Below are 23,558 nucleotides of genomic sequence, written 5' to 3'. Positions count from 1 at the left end.
GGTGCTTCCCACTAGCTATCTATTTCACATTTGGTAGTGTATATATGTCCATGCCACTCTCTCACTTTGTCCCAGCTTACCCTTCCCCCTCCCCATATCCTCAAGTCCATTCTCTACGTCTGTGTCTTTATTCCTGTCCTGTCCCTAGGTTCATCAGAACTTTCTTTTTTTTTAGATTCCATTTATATGTGTTAGCATACGGTATTTGTTTTTCTGTTTCAGACTTACTTCACTCTGTATGACAGACTCTAGGTCCATCCACCTCACTACAAATAACTCAATTTCATTTCTTTTTATGGCTGAGTACTATTCCATTGTATACACATGCCACATCTTCTTTATCCATTCATCTGTCGATGGACACTTAGGTTGCTTCCCTGTCCTGGCTATTGTAAATTGTGATGCAATGAACATTGTGGTACCTGACTCTTTTGAATTATGGTTTTCTCAAGGTATATGCCCAGTAGTGGGATTGCTGGGTCGTATGGTAGTTCTATTTTTAGTTTTTTAAGGAACCTCCATATTGTTCTCCATAGTGGTTGTATCAATTTACATTCCAACCAACAGTGCAAGAGGGTTCCCTTTTCTCCACACCCTCTCTAGCATTTATTGTTTGTAGATTTTTTTTTTTTTTGTAGATTTTTTGATGATGGCCATTCTGACCGGTGTGAGCTGATACCTCATTGTAGTTTTGATTTGCATTTCTCTAATAATTAGTGATGTTGAGTATCCTTTCATGTGTTTGTTGGCAATCTGTATATCTTCTTTGAAGAAATGTCTGTTTAGGTCTTCTGCCCATTTTTGGATTGGGTTTTTTTTTGATATTGAGCTGCATGAGCTACTTGTATATTTTGAAGATTAATCCTTTGTCAGTTGCTTCATTTGCAAATATTTTCTCCCATTCTGAGGGTTGTCTTTTGGTCTTGTTTATGGTTTCCTTTGTTGCGCAAAAGCTTTTAAGTTTCATTAGGTCCCATTTGTTTATTTTTGTTTTTATTTCCATTTCTCTAGGAGGTGGGTCAAAAAGGATCTTGCTGTGATTTACGTCATAGAGTGTTCTGCCTATGTTTTCTAGGTTGGTTTTTTGACGGATCCTGATAAGCAAGAAAGGAGAGCAGCTCAAAGATACAAGTATATTCTTTAATATATCTGGGCATTTTTTTTTTGTAATTAGAAGTTTTTCAATATGTATGTAACAATAGGCCACACAGATAAGCTATCTTATTAAAATTGAGTTTTGTTTGATTGAATTGTGTGATTACATCTATATTTTGATGGTATTTTCAGTGATTTTTATAAGACTAAATAAACTGATATTTGGTGATAGTAAAAAGGAAAACTCAGAAGGAATCTGATCTTATTCATAAGGATAATGATTTCTTCTAATCAAGTTAATACCTTCCATATTCCTGACTTGTTCTTATTTAAGGAATTATTTCTACTTAAGTGTCTAAATTGTTGAAGAATTTATGTTTAAGATATAGAAAGATGTTGTCTGTCGTATTCAAAGGTTTGGTTACTGATATACCATTGGTGAGAAAATCTGTTTTTAGTCAGTATTTTTTCAGCATTCATAATAGATTTACATTTTTTCCCAACCACTTCACCCAGTCTTCTTGGAAACCAGTAATATCTGTCTCTCTCTCTCCCTCATTTCCTCTTTGTCACCCTGTCTCCTTAGTAGATTTGGTGCAAATGGGTAGGAAGTACAAGATAAAGTCTATCAAAGCAACTCTTTTTTGACAAAGGAGGCAAGAATATACAATGGAGAAAAGAGAGTCTCTTCAGCAAGTGGTGTTGGGAAAGTTGGACAGCTGCATGTAAATCAATGAAGTTAGGACACACCCTCATGCCATACACAAAAATAAACTCAAAATGGACATAAATGTCCATCAATATACGAATAAAGAAGATATGGTATACATGGAATATATATGGTATAAACGGTATATATGGAATATAATGGAATATTACTCAGCCATAAAAAAGAATGAAATAATGCCATTTGCAGCAACATGGATGCAATTACAGATTATCATACTAAGTGAAGTAAGTCAGAAATTCAAAGACAATTACCATATGATATCACTTATATGTGGAATCTAAAATATGGCACAAATGAACATATCTATGAAAGAGAAACAGACTCACAGACATAGAGAACAGACTTGTGGTTATCAAGGGGGAGGAGAGTAGGGAAAGGGAAGGATTGGGAGTTTGAGATTAGCAGAGGCAAACTATTACATATAGGATGGATAAATAACAAGGTCCTACTGTTTAGCACAGGGAACTATATTCAATGTCCTGTGATAAACCATAATGGAAAAGAATATGTATAACTGAGTCACTTTGCTGTACAGCAGAAATTAGCACAACACTGTAAATCAACTATTCTTCAATAAATTTTTTTAACTTAAAAAAAAAAAAGTAACTCTTTACTCCCTCACAAGCCTTTATCATTTATTTTGATTTTCCTTTGAAAAATGTTGCCTTTTGATTTGATTCAGTCTTTGTCTCTATTACAGTATAATCATTTTCTCAACATATGAATAAAATTCAGGACTATTGTGCAATTTTTTTTTTTTTGCTGTATGCGTGGGCCTCTCACCGTTGTGGCCTCTCCCGTTGCGGATCACAGGCTCCAGATGCGCAGGCTCAGCGGCCATGGCTCACGGGCCCAGCCGCTCCGCGGCATGTGGGATCTTCCCGGACCGGGGCACGAACCTGTGTCCCCTGCATTGGCAGGCGGACTCTCAACCACTGCGCCAACAGGGAAGCCCATTGTGCAATTTTAAAAAAATATATGGAATGTAAAATTACAGAAAATATGAGAAATCTGTCACTTCAGTTTACAAATATTCATTGAGGGAATACTATTTGTCATGCTGGAGATACAGTGGTGACAGAGAAATTGAACATAAACTGGTAAATAAAGGAAAAGGATGATTCCAGATAGTGATTAAGTGCTATAATGAAAATAAAATGGGGACATGTGACAGAGTGACTGGGGTGTGTGTGTGTGTGTCTGCATGTGTGCACTTACATGTGATAATCAAAGTTCCTTAGTTTCTCACTTATCAAATGAAAAGTTCAAACAGATTCTCTCTAGGGTGCCTTCAGATCTTTTCTAATGATGCAACTTTTCTAATGTTGTTCAATGCTTTTTAGATCCGTTTCACCATTTCAATTATGTGGTCTGTTGTCCGCCCATACAGTACTTGTAACTTAGTAATTGAAGAATGAAAAATCCACCCATCAGGATTTGAAAACAGTGTCTATATTCTCTCTCTTCTAGATAAAAACCTAAAGGAAAACAAATGAGTGTATCCGTGTATCAGAAGGGACTCAAAACACAATTTTCATCCATGTTCCATTTACAGTATCTCTTTATTTGCCTCTTGCATAAAGAGGCTATTAGACATCACTGCTTTCTGGCTGAATGAATTGAATACAGAGGGTTGGACAACAGCATGACCAAGCTGGTAGCTTTTTCATTTCTTGTGAACTACTTGGCCAGTTGGAATGGCTCTAGTCTCATCTCAGAAGCTCCGAAAGGAAGAGTCAGGGGTGACTGCTCACTTTTGTGTAGCCATTTGAAGATCAGTGGGCTAAGAAGAATTCCACATGGAAAGTCATGGAAAGTCATTGCGTAATAGCAATGATTAGTGATAGTGATGATATTAACAATATCTAGAGAATGTTGCATTTATTATAAATCTCTTTGGGGGAGTGTGATAGAACCTCTGAAACACTATAACTTCAACTTCTTAATTTGGTAGAAGAAAGAGGACAAATTATGTTTAGATTTTTAAACGATGAACTTATTCTCCTCACTTAATAATCACAAAAATACCATCAGGAAAATGCATTTTTAATTCGTTGTCATGGGAAATGCAGTCTAGAATTGTTTCCCACTATTATTATAAAACCTGTTATTAAAAGAACTGTAGGTGGAACATGGTTGGAAATCATGCTTTGAGTTCTTTCAGGTGAACAAATATACTTATTTTCTTTTAAATTTTGTTTAGTAGTAGGATCTTTCAGCCTTGCTTCTTTTTGCCATCCATTGTCCTTGCTTTCATTTAGAAACTGAACATAGCCAAATAGAAGGGGAAAAGGGTGAAAAACAGTTTCAGGATTAATAATAAAAAAAAAATTAAAATCACAAAAATAAAAAGGAGATAATAAGACAAATGTTTGTGAAACAGGTATTAATTTATCTCTATTGCAGAGGCAAACCAAACTTACTGGATATGGGCTCTTTGATGATCAAACCAATTCAGAGAGTGATGAAGTACCCCCTATTACTCTGTGAACTCCGGAATTCCACCCCTCCCTCTCACCCAGACTTTAGAGCACTGGAGGATGCCTTTGCTGCAGTGAAAGATATTAATGTAAACATCAATGAACTTAAAAGACGGAAGGATTTAGGTAAGAGGAGATATGATCAATTGGGGGTTTTCCAGTGTTGGAATATTCTGTTCATGTTTTGGAGAATCAGAATGTCTCAGTAGTTACAGCAGTTGCAGTGATAATGATCATTTGATATTTAAAGTTAGAGGCTAGGGAGGAGAGGATGGTTTTGCTTTGCCAGCTAGCTTCAGGATAAGATCATGAGGCAAAAGATTGACAACTTTTTATTGAACAGCCCTATACTCAACCTCTTTTGACCACTGCATGCCCGATGACATACTGTGGGCTGAAGACACCCATAGCATATGATCTTTCTGTTCTTGGCGTTATGCATAGTAGGAAGGAGGCATGGCCTGGTAGCTGGGAGCAGTGAAAAGCTAGAGCTGAAAAGGGGTGGTGAGAAGGGCAGATACAGGCAAGATGGCCCAGCTAACACATCAGGCTTATTTGGTTCTGGAACACAAAGAATGGGTATTTTTTGGCAATTAATTGCTCCACTGAAGGGAGAAAGTATATTTCTTTTGCAAATTAACAAATTATTGTTAACTTTTTGTTAACTAAGGTGTAAAGTTCACCTCTAAAGTAGAATGTAGGTTTCAAAATAGGAGGCACAATTAGATGGTTCCTATCATCTCAGATGTAGTAGTGCATTGGGATAGACCATGGGTCCTCTCTCAGTGTGATTTGTGTCCATAAGTTCTTGATTGGCTTTGTACTTCTAACATTAAATCTCAATTAAACAGTAAAAGCAATGGTAGGACTGTGGAGCTAATTGAACCAACCACTTCATTTATTTTTATTGTTTGTATTTTCTAATGTTTTATTTTAAAAATTGTATATATTTGCATTAATAAAGTGTAACTATAAAGAAAAGTGAAAGTTGTAGAGTGAAAGACACCGTAAACAAAATGAAAAGATAGCCCGTAGACAAAGGATTACTATCTAGAATATATAATTATTGATATTAAATCAGTAAAAACATTCTAATACAAAAAAGCTTAATAATAAAAATGAGCGATTCACAGAAAGACCAGTAAGTTTTTAAATGCTAAGATTCACTAATAATCAGGGAAATGCAAATTAAAATCACAGTGACAAAGTGTTCCCAGCCTACTAGATTGGCAATAAGATTTTTAGTGGCTAATGTTAAGTGCTGAATCTCAGTTTGCAGGTGAGAATGTAAATTAGAATCACCACTTCGGAGAACAATTTGAAAATACCTATTAAATTGAAGGTACACGTACCCAAGATACAGAAAATCAGATTCTAGATATTTGAGAAACTGGCTCATATGCTCGTGGAGAGGTATACTAGTAACTAGCATTGTTCGTAATAGCAAAAGATAAAAAAGGAAAACAAGAAAAGAAACAAAGAAATAGACAGTGGTTTGCATATTAATCCAGATAATGGATACACTGTGTTTTATATACTATGATACCAAGAAAACATAAAATTAATTAAAGTACATGTATCAATTAGACAGATCTCAAAAACACAATGTTGAGTTTTTTAAAAAGTAAATTAGCAAGTGACAGAAGAATGAATGCAATATGGTACCATTTTAATAAGGATTGAAAATAATACTATACACCCTATGACTACATACCTACAAAGTAAAGGCGTGAAGATAGATACGGATATAATAAACCCCATAACTTTGGATCACAGATCCCTTTAGGGATCAAAGATGGGGCTCAGAGAAGAAGTTTCAATTGTTATGTGATTTTTTTAAATAAAAAGATTGGAAACAAGGCAAAATGTTAAGATTTGACAAAGCTGGGAGATGGACAATAGCTGTAATAATGTTTTAACTTTTCTGTTTGCTTAAACTCAAAGTTTTAAAGAGGAAAATTTTTCTACTCTCATGATTCCAGTTTGCATAGCTAACATTTTAGTAAGTTCTCTTCAGAATTTCTATGTCTTTTTTTCTATTTTTTTCTTCTTTTTCCTTCTTTCCTTCCTTTTGCAAATGGTACTACAGTTTGCTGGGGCTTTTTAAAAACTTAATTTTATATCATGAACATTCTTCAGGTTAATATGGTCTTCTTTTTCATGGTTCCACAGTATCCCATTCATGAGTATATCATAATTGATTAAACCATACCTCTATGAGTAAACTTTTAGATTGTTTCCAACATTCTGTTCTTAGAAAAAAATGCTATAGCAAACAAAAGTTTGTATGCCTCATTATGGAAAGCAGATTTTCTACACAGACTTCCTGGTCATAGACTATAAATATTTTCACTTTTACAAGACTCTGCCAAATTGTTCTCTACAAAAACTATATTGATTTAATCCATGTCCACAGCGTATAAGAATGCTCCTGTCTCCACACCATTACCAAAACAGAATGTTCAGAATATTTAACATTTTGAACAATGAGAGGTGAAAATCATGTTAAAGATAAAAAAGTACACCTCAGAGAGGTCACTCAGCTTACCCCAAGTCTCTCAACTAGTGGAGAGACCACCCTGGAATGGATCTGAGGTCTTCTTATGTTGGCTGCAGTTGTCTTTCCATTAGTTAGGTCTCGATGCTTCATTCTAGAGACCCCAGGTAACAAGTGTATTGTCTGAGAAGAGAGAGTTTTTTCCAGTATCAGGAATTTCTTTAATGTGCGAGGTAAATGAACCTTGGGCTTTGAGGAGCTCAAGTCCTAGAACAGTTTCTGAAGGTCAGAACAGTGGGGTGGGCGTCTGGAACTGTGACTGGGCAGAGGGGCTGGAGCACATTGCATCGGTACCAGAGGTCCGAAAATCATACAGAGTGTTATCTTAAATATAAATATGAATCTTGAATACTTTGGATGGAACACACACTTTCTGTGCCTCACATGTTCAGATATGTTATTGCATTCTTCCGTTTCAGTTCTAAAATACAAGAAGAACGATGAGGATGAATCACTTAAAGATAAATTGTCTAAACTAAATATTCATTCAATTAGCAAGAAATCAAAAAGAGTGACAAATCATCTAAAGATTCTGACCAGAGGAGAATCACAGGTAATTTTTCTTCTTGGGCCACATACATTTTCCTGGGGAACACGAATGCTGACATTTTTGTGAGATTTTGTTTTATCGTTATCAGAGCTGTTTCTAGAACACACTGAGAATCGAAGTAATTGCCCTCGATGCTGTTTCTTTCTCCCTCTCTCCTCTCTCTCTCCCCCTCCGTTTTGCAGGATATTGAGTGGGGGTTGTTCTGACACTGTCTTAGCTGTGGTGCTTCCATTCAGGAAGAGGACAAAGGAGAGGTAAAGACATAAGGACAGGGATCAACAAGGGATGCCACAGGAGTTCTGACACCATCAATTAGCACATACTCTCGCCCAAGGCAATGCCCTCCTTTCATCCCTGTCTTATTTCTGCTTTGTAAAAAACCTCATTTCTTTTAGTTCCCTTGATGGTCATCTTATATTTATTTCACCTATGAAAATAATGTTTAGGTGCATACCTTAGCATGACTTTTCCTACCTGTTACCACTTTCCTCTTCCCCTACCCCCAGGTGCACATTATATTACTGGGTAACTCTTTGGTGTCAGCTGTTTAGTCTAGCTTGAACCATTTTCATCTCACCCCTAATAAACAGTGAATGGATTAACAAAGGCTCTCCAACTTTAATGTGTATAAGAATCACCTGAGGAGCTTGCTAAACGACAGATTCCAGGGTTCTACCTGGTTCAAAGGTGCAACCTAGACGTCTGTATTTTTACAAAGACTACAGGTATTTTTAAGCTAATTGATCTGGAAATAAGTGATCAATGGAACACACTTTGAGAATCACAAGATAGTAATTCTCAAATTAATTGAGTAATTAGTAATTAATTAATCAGTAATTCATGGCCCAGAGGTGGTAATACAGTGGGCTTCTAACCAAAAGTAAGCAGAACAATTCTTAAGATACTATATAGTACTTTTGCCCCCCTTCTCGTGTGTGATTTCATCCTTTGTTATGTTAGCATCTCTAACAAAGGTTTTTACTTTGAACTAGAGGCAACTGGTTCAGCTCTGCTTTTAGATAGCTCTTACTATCTACCTTACCCTTTGGCTGCTGTGGTCTTTTTGCTTTTCATTAAGTCTTTGCTGCTTTCGGACCACTAATCTAGAAGTGGCCTCTTCCTCCTCTGAATGCCTAACACACTTAGTGTATCTCAGTCTTGGCACTGTTAATATTTGCAGGAGTCATCACAGAAATTAAGAGCAAAGTTTCTGAATTCATTCAGATCTGGGTTTGAATCTCACTTCTGCCACCTAACAAATATTTGTCTTTGGGCACATAACTTAAATTCAATGTAATCATCTGTAAATTGGGATATATAGTAGGACCTAACACATGAAGTGGTTGTGAGGATTCAATGAAATGATGCTTATAAAGAAAGGACCTAACACAGTGTAAGCATTCAGTATACTGGCTATCATCATCATCATTATTTTATATTGTATATAAAATATTGTTATTTACCTTTTAATGTGCGGACTTCTTACTTCCCACATGGATAAAAACTTCTTTATGCATGGTGTGTTAATCGTATCTTCTACTTTCTGTATTTTATGATGTTTTGACATCCTAAAAAAGCTTGCTGGCCAAAGAAAGACGCCGCTTTCTTTGAGTGGGCTAGCCCACTCTTATAGAGGGCAAAGGACTCAGCTGGAATCACTTCTTTCATTTGCAAACCAACCGATCCTGGGTCTATAGCCCCAACCAACTCCTTATCTAACTCTCACATGTGAAGCCAATATTCCCTGCCCTAAATCCTGCCGAGGCCAGGTACCAGGCAACCAGAGACTACCTCCATAGCCCAAAGCCTGCTGGAATTATTCAAACGTCCTAAACATTTTACCCTGCCCCAGCTCTTTCTATGGGATTTCTCACAGAAACTCCAATAAAGGCTCTGGCCTTGACTCTTCCCTTGCTCCTTTCTGCCAAATGACCAGAACTTAGTGATTCCCCTGTGGCCCTGCATGACATGCAATGACCCCCTATCTAGGACCTGTGAGAATAATAAATTTCTTCCAAGCTTCTCTCTTTCCTCCTGTGGCTGTACTGTCTGTACCCTACCATACCCAGTATGGCTATTCTTAGAACACACGGCTTGTATGATTCTTGTACTTACTTGTTGATATACTTCTAGGGGCTCACTGGGCCTACTGCATAGAGGAGGTAACTCCAGGCTCCTCTTCTCAATGTAGAACTATAATGTGGGAAGCTTGGGACATTTATGGTGTGTGGCCATAGATCAGGAAAAGGAAAATCCAGACGTTTCAACTAAAGACTACAGTAATAAAATTGAACTGGGAATTCATTCGAAGAAGAGACTGTAGCCTCCATGGGCATGTGTAAATGTAGTCTAAACAATTCTCCCCTACTCTCTGGGATGTTGCTTCTGACCCAAGACAATACTACTGAGGAACAATAGGCAGGTCTTAATTCTGGGCAGGCTCTTGTAGGAGCTGTTACTGTCTTTAATGTATTTATCATCAGCTTCTGATATTTTTCAATTGTGAACTAGAAGTGAATTGTAGTTAAAGTAGCCTGAAGGGATATTAATTAGATTTTTCCCCTTAATCTTTTGAGAGGATGTCCTGTCAGCAATGAAGCATTTCACTGTTAATCAGAAAATCAGCTGCATAGGCTGGACTGCAGAAAAGATAAATCTCAAATCAGTCAATTTTGCACTTGTCAGCAGCTCAAGTGAAATATTTGGTGGAGTTAGGGTATAAAACTATTACCCAAGAGGAAGATTCTATTCCATTCATCACACATGTATTGAACTCTTACTCGACACTGTTAGAGATTGCAAAAGCAGAGAGGTTCTAAATTCAGATGGTTTGGGTTGGAATCCTGGACCTAACTATTAACATGGGTAAGTTTCTTTAACTTTCTGTATTAGTTAGGGTAAAGGCCATGCTTCTGTCACAAAGAGATTCCAAAACATAGCAGCTTAAGTCAGACAGTCATTTATTTCTCTCTCTTAAAATAGTGCAGATGGGCTGTGCTGCACAAGATCTTTCAGGAACCCAGTTTTTCCTAGTTTTGCACTGCGATGTTCCCTAAATATATGGTCTTCATCTGCCTCACTGAAGCTGGGTCACTGCCATGTCTTCATTCAAAGTCCCAAGGGAAATGTTCTAAGGCCAAGATTCAGAAATGAAACATATCACTTTCACTCACAACTTATTTGCCCAAACCCAGTTACAAAGGCAGAGCCAGCTGCAAGGGAGTCTGGAAAGGGTTGTCTCTAGCAGGGCAGCCGTGTCCATCTTAAACTAGAGGTGCAGGCACCATTGGTAGAAGGTCAATAGCAGGAATGTTCACAATCTCTGCCACACCTCCTGGAACTTCTGTTTCTTTATCTCTAAAATGGGATTTATCATAGCATCTAACCCATAGGGTTGTATAAGAATTAAAATGAGAAAGTGGAAGACAGGTTTTAGCACAAGTGTCCAGAACATAGTTAGTGTTTAATAAATGTTAGTGATTATTATATTAAGAAAAAATACTTCATCTCCAATGTTTGCAATCCATCAGTGGAGAAAATTACTTAAATCATTAGTGTTGTAAGAGCACATAGGAGGGTACAATTAATTTTATGGAGTGGAAAGAATAGGAACTAGAGGAAGGATTTGTAGCAGGGGTGACAGTTGAGCAAGTCCTTAAAAAAAAATAAACAGGATTTTGCAGGGCAGCAGCACATTTCAACAAAATAAAGCAACAAGAGAAGGCTTGGCAATAAAGAAGTAGAACTAGGCAGCATTTTTCATCGTGTGATCCTTGAACCTCTTACTTTAGCATCATGTGGGTCTCGGCCAAGATATACAAAGTAAAATAGCTGGTCCTTGAAAACTGCTTTTTAAAAACTCTGCCCAGCATATTGTTATATGCCTCAAACTGGGTCAGAGCATAGAGATGCTAAGGCAGAGGGTGATGAATTTTGTGTGGATTACAAAGAACTATGCTGCCTATTTAATGAAAAGCTTTCTAGATAAATAATATTAAGTGGTTTTAAACTACTAAAATAAAATGTCACCATTTTCTATGCATTCAGTTCTAAGGTCAACCACCTTAAATTAACAAATGTAGGAACTGAGAACAGCTACGGTTATTAGCCAGTGCCAAACTGAAGAATACACAACATATTCCACAAAACAGGTGTGTGTTCACACAGATTTTGCCAACACAAAGCTGGTTCTGATATCTTGTAGCCTTTTTGAACACCAAGAAATACTTCTCATCATTGATAGAATAATGTGTCTTTCTAGAAATTGCCACAAGCATATAAAAAAGCATATTTTTCTGAATGCTAGTAGGTATACATGTAAGATAACAAAAAAATAACTGAACACATGTGATCACTATCTTAACTCTGCAGAGTTTTCCTAACAGAAGAACAGTTTTTGTTAAGATTTTTCATCATCTTTCAAATTTGAGTTGCTAAAGAATTATCATATTTCTTTAGCCAAGACCCTAAGAGTATTTTCTAAATAACCACTGTGAAATAAATTGGGGTGGGTCATATCAGCAAAACAATAAATTCTAATCAATAGATCAAATATTTTTATTTAATTTTTAATTTTATTAATTATTTTATAGAGCCACAAATGCAGTGTCATTTGAGTACACACATAATACATGCTATTAAAAACTGCAGAGAAAAATTTTACATCCCACAGCTACCGTGACATAGGTGAAGCAATGTGAAAACTGAACAGCAAATTAAGCGGCACCATGCGGTTTTGTTGCACTATTTGAACATCAGTTGTGCCACATGCTGGACACAGAAAGTTCTCTGTTAAGACAGTCAGCGTAAGATGTAGAGAATGGACTTGAGGACACGGGGAGGGGGAAGGGGAAGCTGGGATGAAGTGAGAGAGTGGCATGGACATATATACACTACCAAATGTAAAATAGATAGCAAGTGGGAAGCAGCTGCAGAGCACAGGGAGATCAGCTCGGTGCTTTGTGACCACCTAGAGGGGTGGGATAGGGAGGGTGGGAGGGAGACTCAAGAGGGAGGAGATATGGGGATATATGTATATGTATAGCTGATTCACTTTGTTATAAAGCAGAAACTTAACACACCATTGTAAAGCAATTATACTCCAATAAAGACATTAAAAAAAAAGAGCGTAGCATGAAAAGTTTTCATCTCAACAAGTTTTTTGTAATGTGCTAGGCCAATACGATTTGTAATATTTTTAAATACCAGATTCCTTTGAGTTATAAAAATAAATAATTTCATCTATATTTTAGGTGAAAGACAATACCTTTAATAGAGAAGAAAAACTATTTAGATCTTTAGAAAAGACTGTGAGGCACTGTGTGAAGAACATTTCATTCTGTCTTCAACACATACAGGTGGGTAAGACACAACTGTTTTCAATGTTTCCACAGAAAGGTCTTGATGTCTCTGGTTATTATGAAGAGTAAATGTGACTGTTCATCATTTATATGATGACGCTTATTGTATCAAATTTGGGAGGCTGCAAGCTGCTGGTGAAGGAAGCTAATATAAAGACTTGGGTTTTGCTCTTTGTTCCCTTACCTCTTCCATCCTTCCCCCAATCCAAATTGCCATATGGTGGGACATTTGTTCATATGATTGCCACGTAGGGCTGGACCATCAGCATGTTTTCTCTATAAAAGAGATGAGTTAATTAATGCAAAATGGCAGACAAGGCAGAAATGTGATTTGTTTGATTATACTAACATATCTCTTTCCAGTACCTGAAACACATATTTACAAATTTAAGAGTAGCACTGAAGGAAAAAAGAAAATCAAAAGGAGACATAACATAAAATTAGAGGAGTTAAAAAGTTAAAAGTGCATAATATAAATGCCCTAAAACCCACATGTGCATCTTAAATTTAGCTGTAGGCTACCTAGCAGCCAACCCAAAAAGGGGTATATGATCACACAATTCTAAGACAAACCAAACACCTCTATTTATTTTATAACCAGTGTTTTGTAATGCCCCCTTTACAGTTCTGAATGAAATTCATAGATAATTTAACCTTGGGTATGTAGGTATACATAAAAGAATCAATATAAAGGAAAACATGTTCTAACAAAATATTATGAACACAGTATGCAAATATCCCCACACAATCAGAGTAGAAGACAAAAACACCTCCACAAATTTCCAGTCCCCTAGGTTTTCCTGCCCTTGTTGAGGATCACTGACTTAGACAAACCAGCTGGAGTACAGTATAATTATATTCAGTAGAAAGACCAGTCAGGAGTTTCTTCTGATGGATCTCATAAAGGGGACATAGTGTCCTTAACAACATCCTGACAATGGTCATGACTATGAGACATAGAAAGTTAGTAGAATTACATGTAAGTTAGTTGAAAAATTGTTCCTTTCTATTTTCCAGTTCTTCTTTTGGAGGTCTGTTTTGGAAGATGTTTGCATTCTTTGATAGACTATCACACCAACAGAAGATTAAGTTGACAGGCATAGTGATTTGGAGACAAGGTTCTATGTCACATAACCAACAAGCCACATTCTTTTCTTATTCATTAACTGATGCAAAGCCTGATTTTGCAGTCAGGTTTGCTAATCTCTTCCTAAAGCACTGCCTTCTGTGAAAGGAAAACAAAAACATAGCTATAACATCCAGAGGGCAGTGAGAACCCTGTCCTTGATATACTTTTCAAGGAGTCAGTGCCTCTTGGGAATATCTACAGAAAAGTCTTCCATTTCCACTAATTGATTCAGAAAAAGTACGAGCATGTTCTCTTAAAGAGAAGATTAAATTCACTAAGGAAAACTAAAGACATAAAACAAGAGTGATTTTTAAAATAAGAGATCTGTAAGAATTGAATGATGAAGAATGGCTAAAGAGGGTATTTAAGATGGACTTCACATAATAAAAGAGGGTGTCAAGGGACAGGACAGGAATAAAGATGCAGACGTAGAGAATAGACTTGAGGACACGGGGAGGGAGAAGGGTAAGCTGGGACGAAGTAAGAGGGTATCATTGACATATATACACTACCAAATGTGAAATAGATAGCAAGTGGGAAGCAGCTGCATCGCACGGGGAGATCAGCTCTGTGTTTTGTGACCACCTAGAGGGGTGGGATAGGGAGGGTGGGAAGGAGACGCAAGAGGGAGGGGATATGGGGATATATGTATACATATAGCTGATTCACTTTGTTATACAGCAGAAAATAACACACCATTGTAAAGCAATTATACTCCAATAAAGATGTTAAAAAAAAAAAAAGGGTGTCATAACTACGGAGCAGTATGAGAAAGTGACATGGGGGAAAAGTAAGGAAATAGATTGTTATAGGTAACCTGATTGTACAAAGTGTTCATAAAATTTTTTCCTTCCTTTTTTTCTTTTTCTCTCAGTGGTAATAGTTACGTTGATGAAGTGCACTTTTAGGATACATTTAATTGTACTGACTTCAGAACATTGCCCTTTGGTAACTTTGTTCTTGGGTTTCAGGATGCCATGCCTTTAGCTCTGCAGAGTGTAATGGAGCTCCAAGAGATTTCACACAACAAAGATGAGGATGAGAGGGGCTATTCAGAGGCTCCAAGTAATGCCCCAAATCCCTCTGATGACTTTGTAAGTTATTTATACCCGCAGATGAATACAAATGAAATAGTAGGGTTAAGAGAAAAGCTGCTTTTCATTTACTTTTTCGCAGTTAAAAATAAAACATGCACTAAAGCAAATACTAATGTTAAAATTAGTAGATTTAAACAGGAGATTTTTTTATCACTAAATATTTTGAAGTGGATTAGTGAGGCTTTTACTATAATCAAAATTTAAGAGGGCTGCAGACTGTGTTTCTAGGGTAGTCAGTGTCTGTGCAGCTTTTTAAATCAATATTTAGTTTAAGTCTGCATATGGTGTATCAGGGATTTATTAAGTTAGAAAGATGTGATTTTCTTAGAGGAGTCTCTGGAGTTTTTACATGAGAAGCAAAGATACTTTCTGAGGGTGTGACTTTTATTAACATATTATACACTGGAAATTAAGGCCTTCCTATTCAGAAAGTGCTTTATTTGAGTCATATATCTTCTGTTCTGTGGTAAAATATTTGTTTTCTAAGAGTTCTGTAAAATATACAGAATCATAAAACATATATTGGGAATCATTAAAAACATGCTTGCGCTGCATTCCAACTCCAGCCAGTTTCAGAACCCAGGTCGGGGGAAAAAATGCTCAAAGTCTGAAAGTTCTTAACACACAAATAGACATGCCCCAAAGAGGGAATTTACGGCAGTCTTATTTCCCAGAAGTTGCCTGGATCTCTGGATAAGCTGTTCCTTCTGTTCAGTAGATAAAATTCTGCACACATGAGGATGGGAGAAAGGGCCACTGTCCATGGAAAAAGAAAACAAGACCTTCAAGGGAGAAGAAGAAACATAGGTTCAAATCCAAAGCTGAGCCCCAGGAACTGTGCAAACAAAGAAGAGAAAGGGAAATCTCTCCCAGCAGCCTCATGAACAGCAGATTAAATCTCCACAATCTACTTGATGTACCTGCATCTGTGGAATACCTGAAGAGACAACAAATCATCCCAAATTGAGGAGCCATGTGGATGAAAGGCTCTTGGTGCTCCAGCCAGGCATCAGGGCTGTGCCTCTGAGGTGGGAGAGCCAACTTCAGGACACTAGTCCACAAGAGACCTCCCAGCTCCACGTAATATCAAACGATGAAAATCTCCCAGAGATCTCCATCTCAACATCAACACCCAAATTCACTCAACGACCAGCAAGCTACAGTGCTGTACACCCTATGCCAAACAACGAGCAAGACAGGAACACAACCCCACCCATTAGCAGACAGGCTGCCTAAAATCATAATAAGTCCACAGACAACCAAAAACACACCACCAGACGTGGACCTGCCCACCAGAAAGACAAGATCCAGCCTCATCCACCAGAACACAGGCACTAGTCCCCTCCACCAGGGAGCCTACACAACCCACTGAACCAACTTTAGCCACTGGGGACAAACACCAAAAACAACGGGAACTACAAACCTGCAGCCTGCAAAAAGTAGATCCCAAACACAGTAAGGTAAGCAAAATGACAAGACAGAAAAACACACAGCAAATGAAGAAGCAAGATAAAAACCCACCAGACCTAACAAATGAAGAGGAAGTAGGCAGTCTACCTGAAAAAGAATTCAGAAAAATGATAGTAAAGATGATCCAAAATCTTAGAAATAGAATAGAGAAAAAGCAAGAAACATTTAACAAGGACCTAGAAGAACTAAAGATGAAACAAGCAATGATGAACAACACAATAAATGAAATTAAAAATACTCTAGAAGGGGTCAATAGCAGAATAACTGAGGCAGAAGAACGGATAAGTGACCTTGAAGATAAAATAGTGGAAATAACTACTGCAGAGCAGAATAAAGAAAAAAGAATGAAAAGAACTGAGGACAGTCTCAGAGACCTCTGAGACAACATTAAATGAACCAACATTCGAATTATAGGGGTTCCAGAAGAAGAAGAGAAAAAGAAAGGGACTGAGAAAATATTTGAAGAGATTATAGTTGAAAACTTCCCTAATGTGGGAAAGGAAATAGTTAATCAAGTCCAGGAAGCACAGAGAGTCCCTTACAGGATAAATCCAAGGAGAAACATGCCAAGACACATATTAATCAAACTTTCAAAAATTAAATACAAAGAAAACATATTAAAAGCAGCAAGGGAAAAACAACAAATAACACACAAGGGAATCCCCATAAGGTTAGCAGCTGATCTTTCAGCAGAAACTCTGCAAGCCAGAAGGGAGTGGCAGGACATATTTAAAGTGATGAAGGAGAAAAACCTACAACCAAGATTATTCTACCCAGCAAGGATCTCATTCAGATTTGATAGAGAAACTAAAACCTTTACAGACAAGCAAAAGCTGAGAGAGTTCAGCACCACCAAACCAGCTTTACAACAAATGCTAAAGGATCTTCTCTAGGCAAGAAACACAAGAGAAGGAAAAGACCTACAATAACAAACCCAAAACAATTAAGAAAATGGTAATAGGAACATACATATCGATAATTACCTTAAATGTAAAAGGATTAAATGATCCCACCAAAAGACACAGACTGGCTGAATGGATACGAAAAGACGACCCATATATATGCTGTCTACAAGAGACCCACTTCAGACCTAGAGACACATACAGACTGAAAGTGAGGGGATGGAAAAAGATATTCCATGCAATGGAAACCAAAAGAAAGCTGGGGTAGCAATTCTCATATCAGACAAAATAGACTTTAAAATAAAGACTATTAGAAGAGACAAAGAAGGACACTACATAATGATCAAGGGATCAATCCAAGAAGAAAATATAACAATTGTAAATATTTATGCACCCAACATAGGAGCACCTCAATACATAAGGCAAATACTAACAGCCATAAAAGGGGAAATCGACAGTAACAAATTCATAGTAGGGTACGGTAACACCCCATTTTCACCATTGGACAGATTATCCAAAATGAAAATAAATAAGGAAACACAAGCTTTAAATGATACATTAAACAAGATGGACTTAATTGATATTTATAGGACATTCTATCCAAAGACAACAGAATACACATTTTTCTCAAGTACTCATGGAACATTCTCCAGGATAGATCATATCTTGGGTCACAAAACAAGCCTTGGTAAATTTAAGAAAATTGAAATTGTATCAAATATCTGTTCTGAACACAACGCTATGAGACTAGATATCAAGTACAGGAAAAGATCTGTAAAAAATACAAACACAAGGAGGCTAAACAATACACTATTTAAAACAAAGTGATCACTGAAGAAATCAAAGAGGAAATCAAAAAATACCTAGAAACAAATGACAGTGGAGACACAACAACCCAAAACCTATGGGATTCCGCAAAAGCAGTTGTAAGAGGGAAGTTTATAGCAATACAACCCTACCTTAAGAAAGAGGAAACACCTCGAATAAACAACCTAACCTTGCACCTAAAGCAATTAGAGAAAGAAGAACAAAAAACCCCCAAAGCTAGCAGAAGGAAAGAAATCACAAAGATCAGATCAGAAATAAATGAAAAAGAAATGAAGGAAATGATAGCAAAGATCAATAAAACTAAAAGTTGGTTCTTTGAGAAGATAAACAAAATTGATAAACCATTAGCCAGACTCATCAAGAAAAAAAGGGAGAAGACTCAGATCAATAGAATTAGAAATGAAAAAGGATAAGTAACAACTGACACTGCAGAAATACAGAAGATCATGAGAGATTACTACAAGCAACTCTATGCCAATAAAATGAACAACCTGGAAGAAATGGACAAATTCTTAGAAATGCACAACCTGCCAAGACTGAATCAGGAAGAAATAGAAAATATGAACAGACCAATCACAAGCACTGAAATTGAAACTGTTATTAAAAATCTTCCAACAGGGGCTTCCCTGGTGGCACAGTGATTGAGAGTCCGCCTGCCGATGCAGCGGACGCAGGTTCGTGCCCCGGTCCGGGAAGATCCCACATGCCACGAGCGGCTGGGCCTGTGAGCCATGGCCACTGATCCTGCGCGTCTGGAGCCTGTGCTCTGCAATGGGAGAGGCCACAGCAGTGAGCAGCCCGCGTACTGCAAAAAAAAAAAAAAAATCTTCCAACAAACAAAAGCCCAGAACCAGATGGCTTCACAGGCGAATTCTATCAAACATTTAAAGAAGAGCTAACACCTATCCTTCTCAAACTCTTCCAAAATATAGAAGAGGGAACACTCCAAACTCATTCTACGAGGCCACCATCACCCTGATAACAAAACCAGACAAGAATGTCACAAAGAAAGAAAACTACAGGCCAATATTACTGATGAACATGGATGCAAAAATCCTCAACAAAATACTAGCAAACAGAATCCAACAGCACATTAAGAGTATCATACACCATGATCAAGTGGGGTTTATTTCAGGAATGCAAGGATTCTTCAATATATGCAAATCAATCAATGTGATACACCCTATTAAAAAATTGAAGGAGAAAAACCATATGGTCATCTCAGTAGATGCAGAGAAAGCTTTTGACAAAATTCAACACCCATTTATGATAAAAACCCTCCAGAAAGTAGGCATAGAGGGAACTTTCCTCAACATAATAAAGGCCATATATGACAAACCCACAGCCAACATCGTCCTCAATGGTGAAAAACTGAAAGCATTTCCACTAAGATCAGGAACAAGACAAGGTTGCCCACTCTCACCACTCTTATTCAACATAGTTTTGGAAGTTTTAGCCACAGCAATCAGAGAGGAAAAGGAAATAAAAGAATCCAAATCGGATAAGAAGAAGTAAAGCTGTCATTGTTTGCAGATGACATGATACTATACATAGAGAATCCTAAAGATGCTACCAGAAAACTACTAGAGCTAATCAATGAATTTGATAAAGTAGCAGGATACAAAATTAATGCACAGAAATCTCTGGCATTCCTATACACTAATGATGAAAAATCTGAAAGTGAAATCAAGAAAACACTCCCATTTACCACTGCAACAAAAAGAATAAAATACCTAGGAATAAACCTACCTAGGGAGACAAAAGACCTGTATGCAGAAAATTATAAGACACTGATGAAAGAAATTAAAGATGTTACAAATAGATGGAGAGATATACCATGTTCTTGGATTGGAAGAATCAACATTGTGAAAATGACTCTACTACCCAAAGCAATCTACAGATTCAATGCAATCCCTATCAAACTACCACTGGCATTTTTTCACAGAACTAGAACAAAAAATTTCACAATTTCTATGGAAACACAAAAGACCCCGAATAGTCAAAGAAATCTTGAGAAAGAGAAACGGAGCTGGAGGAATCAGGTTTCCTGACCTCAGACTATACTACAAAGCTACAGTAATCAAGACAGTATGGTACTGGCACAAAAACAGAAAGATAGATCAATGGAACAGGATAGAAAGCCCAGAGATAAACCCATGCACATATGGTCACCTTATCTTTGATAAAGGAGGCAGGAATGTACAGTGGAGAAAGGACAGCCTCTTCAATAAGTGGTGCTGGGAAAACTGGACAGGTATTTGTCAAAGTATGAGATTAGAACACTCCCTAACACCATACAGAAAAATAAGCCCAAAATGGATTAAAGACCTAAATGTAAGGCCAGAAACTATCAAACTCTTAGAGGAAAACATAGGCAGAACACTCTATGACATAAATCACAGCAAGATCCTTTTTGACCCACCTCCTAGAGAAATGGAAATAAAAACAAAAATAAACAAATGGGACCTAATGAACCTTCAAAGCTTTTGCACAGCAAAGGAAACTATAAACAAGACCAAAAGACATCCCTCAGAATGGTAGAAAATATTTGCAAATGAAGCAACTGACAAAGGATTAATCTCCAAAATTTACAAGCAGCTCATGCAGCTCAATAACAAAGAAACAAACAACCCAATCCAAAAATGGGCAGAAGACCTAAATAGACATTTCTCCAAAGAAGATATACAGAGTGCCAACAAACACATGAAAGAATACTCAACATCATTAATCATTAGAGAAATGCATATCAAAACTACAATGAGTTATCATCTCACACCAGTCAGAATGGCCTTCATCAAATAATCTAGAAACAATAAGTGCTGGAGATGGTGTGGAGAAAAGGGAACACTCTTGCACTGCTGGTCGTAATGTGAATTGGTACAGCCACTATGGAGAACAGTATGGAGGATCCTTAAGAAACTACAAATAGAACTACTATATGACCCAGCAATCCCACTACTGGGCATATACCCTGAGAAAACCATAATTCAAAAAGAGTCATGTACCAAAATGTTCATTGCAGCTCTATTTACAATAGCCAGAAGATGGAAACAACCTAAGTGTCCATCATCAGATGAATGGATAAAGAATATGTGGCACGTATATACAATGGAATATTACTCAGCCATAAAGAGAAATGAAATTGAGTTATCTGTAGTGAGGTGGATGGACCTAGAGTCTGTCATACAGAGTCAAGTAAGTCAGAAAGAGAAAGACAAATACCGTATGGTAACACATATATATGGAATCTAAGAAAAAAAAATGTCATGAAGAACCTAGTGGTAAGACAGGAATAAAGACACAGACCTACTAGAGAATGGACTTGAGGATATGGGGAGGGGGAAGGGTAAGCTGTGACAAAGTGAGAGAATGGCATGGACATATATACACTACCAAACGTAAAGTAGATAGCTATTGGGAAGCAGCCACATAGCACAGGGAGATCAGCTCGGTGCTTTGTGACCACCTAGAGGGGTGGGATAGGGAGGGTGGGAGGGAGGGAGACACAAGAGGGAAGAGATATGGGAACATATGTATATGTATAACTGATTCACTTTGTTATAAAGCAGAAATTAACACACCAATGTAAAGCAATTATACTCCAATAAAGATGTAAAAAAAAAAAAAAAAAAGGTTGAGCCAAGAAAGTATTTGGGTGGCAAACCAGTCTGAGTAATACTAATTTAAATTTAGTATCTTGTGTTCCATAGGTATTATTATTTCATAGTAGTATTTCAAGGATTATTAAAAGATATAATAGACTCCATCATCTTGAAGATCCTTGAAACTGCCATTTTTGTAATGTTATTATAGGCATTTGGGGTCAGACAAATCTTCATTGAGTTACCCTTGTGTTGGAGGATGTTTAGCTTTCCTACCAGGCTCTAAATCCCAGTAACATCCCCCATCTCGTATTTCCGAATCCTGGGAAGGGATACTGCGACAGTGCCCACTCCAATAGAAAAATACCCAGAAGCATCTAGCTTTCCTGGCACTGAGGAATGGAAAGTCATGATTACATCTGAACTAAAATGGTAGATTAGATGGATGAGAGGGAGGAAGGGAGAGAGAGAGAGAGGGAGAGGGAGAGAAAGGAGAAAGTCAGTTTCTACAACATGTTAAATAGAAGAAGTGTGCCTAGTTCTTTATATGTTTTCTGGGCTTAATTACAGTAAGCACATTTTAGAAAAGTCCTTAAGGGTTTGCTCTCTAGCTTAATGCTGACATTAGTTAAGGTAATAACTATTTATTGAACACAGGAAGAGCATGGTATATAACTTCTCCTTCATCAAGCATGCCCCAGAACTTGACAGAATAAAAAAGGTGTCCTTCCCTACCTTGCATAAAATCACAGGATGATAAAGTATGCTAAATTAAAATAATTATCATAAAGCTCAATATAAAAGTACCTTTTTATGGTAAGGTATATTGAACTTTTTTTTTTTTGCGGTACTCGGGCCTCTCACTGTTGTGGCCTCTCGCGTTGCGGAGGACAGGCTCCGGACGCGCAGGATCAGCGGCCATGGCTCACGGGCCCAGCTGCTCCGCGGCAAGTGGGATCTTCTCGGACCAGAGCACGAACCCGTATCCCCTGCATCGGCAGGCAGACTCTCAACCACTGCGCCACCAGGGAAGCCCCTGAACTCTTTTTAAAAGTCAAATATTGAGAGCTCGAATCTATCTAAAGGCAGAGCAATTGTTTTTATCTAATCATGAGAGGTACCTATCTACACATTTTGTATAGCACAGAATATTAGAATAAAATCTGATTCTTATTCGTTCCAACCATAATTCCCAGGTACAGATGAACAGGTTCATGTCTGTGGGTCATAGGACTTATATATCGTAATTATATTGTAATTTTGTAATTAGATTACCTGTAGAATTCAAGTATGTCACAAACACAGTAATTTATCCCAGAACAGTAAACAGATTCTTTGCTTAGTTGAAGGACTCATTAAATAGTCTGCAGGTATATAATGATTATTTTATAAGATAGACATCAAATTTAATCTGTGTTGGCTATTGCTGGTACCAGTAAGAGATTGGTCTCCCTCCTCTTCTAGATTTCCCATGAGTTCAGACAAAGTTACTAGAGGTCACTCAATTAATACAAGCTGTTGCTCAGATGCTGATTCCCTAGAACATCTTTCAGGGTACAAAAGAGAAAACTACTTCCAAATTGCCATAACATAATCATGACACCCAAGCATATATGATAAATTTGGGCAGTCAGCAAACATAGGATACTGGTGTACTTCAGAATACAGGGGAGGAAAGAGAAATAGAAGAAATTAAATCTAGGGTGCTCAGTTGCTGGCATGGAGTTAGGCATTAATACAATGTTCATTTTCAATGAC

At 37.4% G+C, this 23,558-nt stretch overlaps 1 protein-coding gene across 1 annotated transcript in view; it reads left to right on the top strand.

Moving 5' to 3' along the window:
• Positions 1 to 23,558, top strand: part of ARHGEF38 (Rho guanine nucleotide exchange factor 38) — a 153,976-nt gene that overhangs the window by 113,558 nt on the left and 16,860 nt on the right. Inside the window, exons 6-9 of the mRNA XM_030864144.2 lie at positions 4,232 to 4,431; positions 7,282 to 7,415; positions 12,665 to 12,769; positions 14,873 to 14,995. Of these exons, the coding sequence (XP_030720004.1) occupies positions 4,232 to 4,431; positions 7,282 to 7,415; positions 12,665 to 12,769; positions 14,873 to 14,995 (562 nt within the window). The remainder of the gene's footprint in view (positions 1 to 4,231; positions 4,432 to 7,281; positions 7,416 to 12,664; positions 12,770 to 14,872; positions 14,996 to 23,558) is intronic.

Source organism: Globicephala melas, chromosome 5 (assembly GCF_963455315.2).
Source record: "Globicephala melas chromosome 5, mGloMel1.2, whole genome shotgun sequence".
Taxonomy (NCBI): Eukaryota; Metazoa; Chordata; class Mammalia; order Artiodactyla; family Delphinidae; genus Globicephala; species Globicephala melas.
Note: the sequence above shows the minus strand (reverse complement) of the source record. Positions and strands in the feature narration are given on the sequence as shown.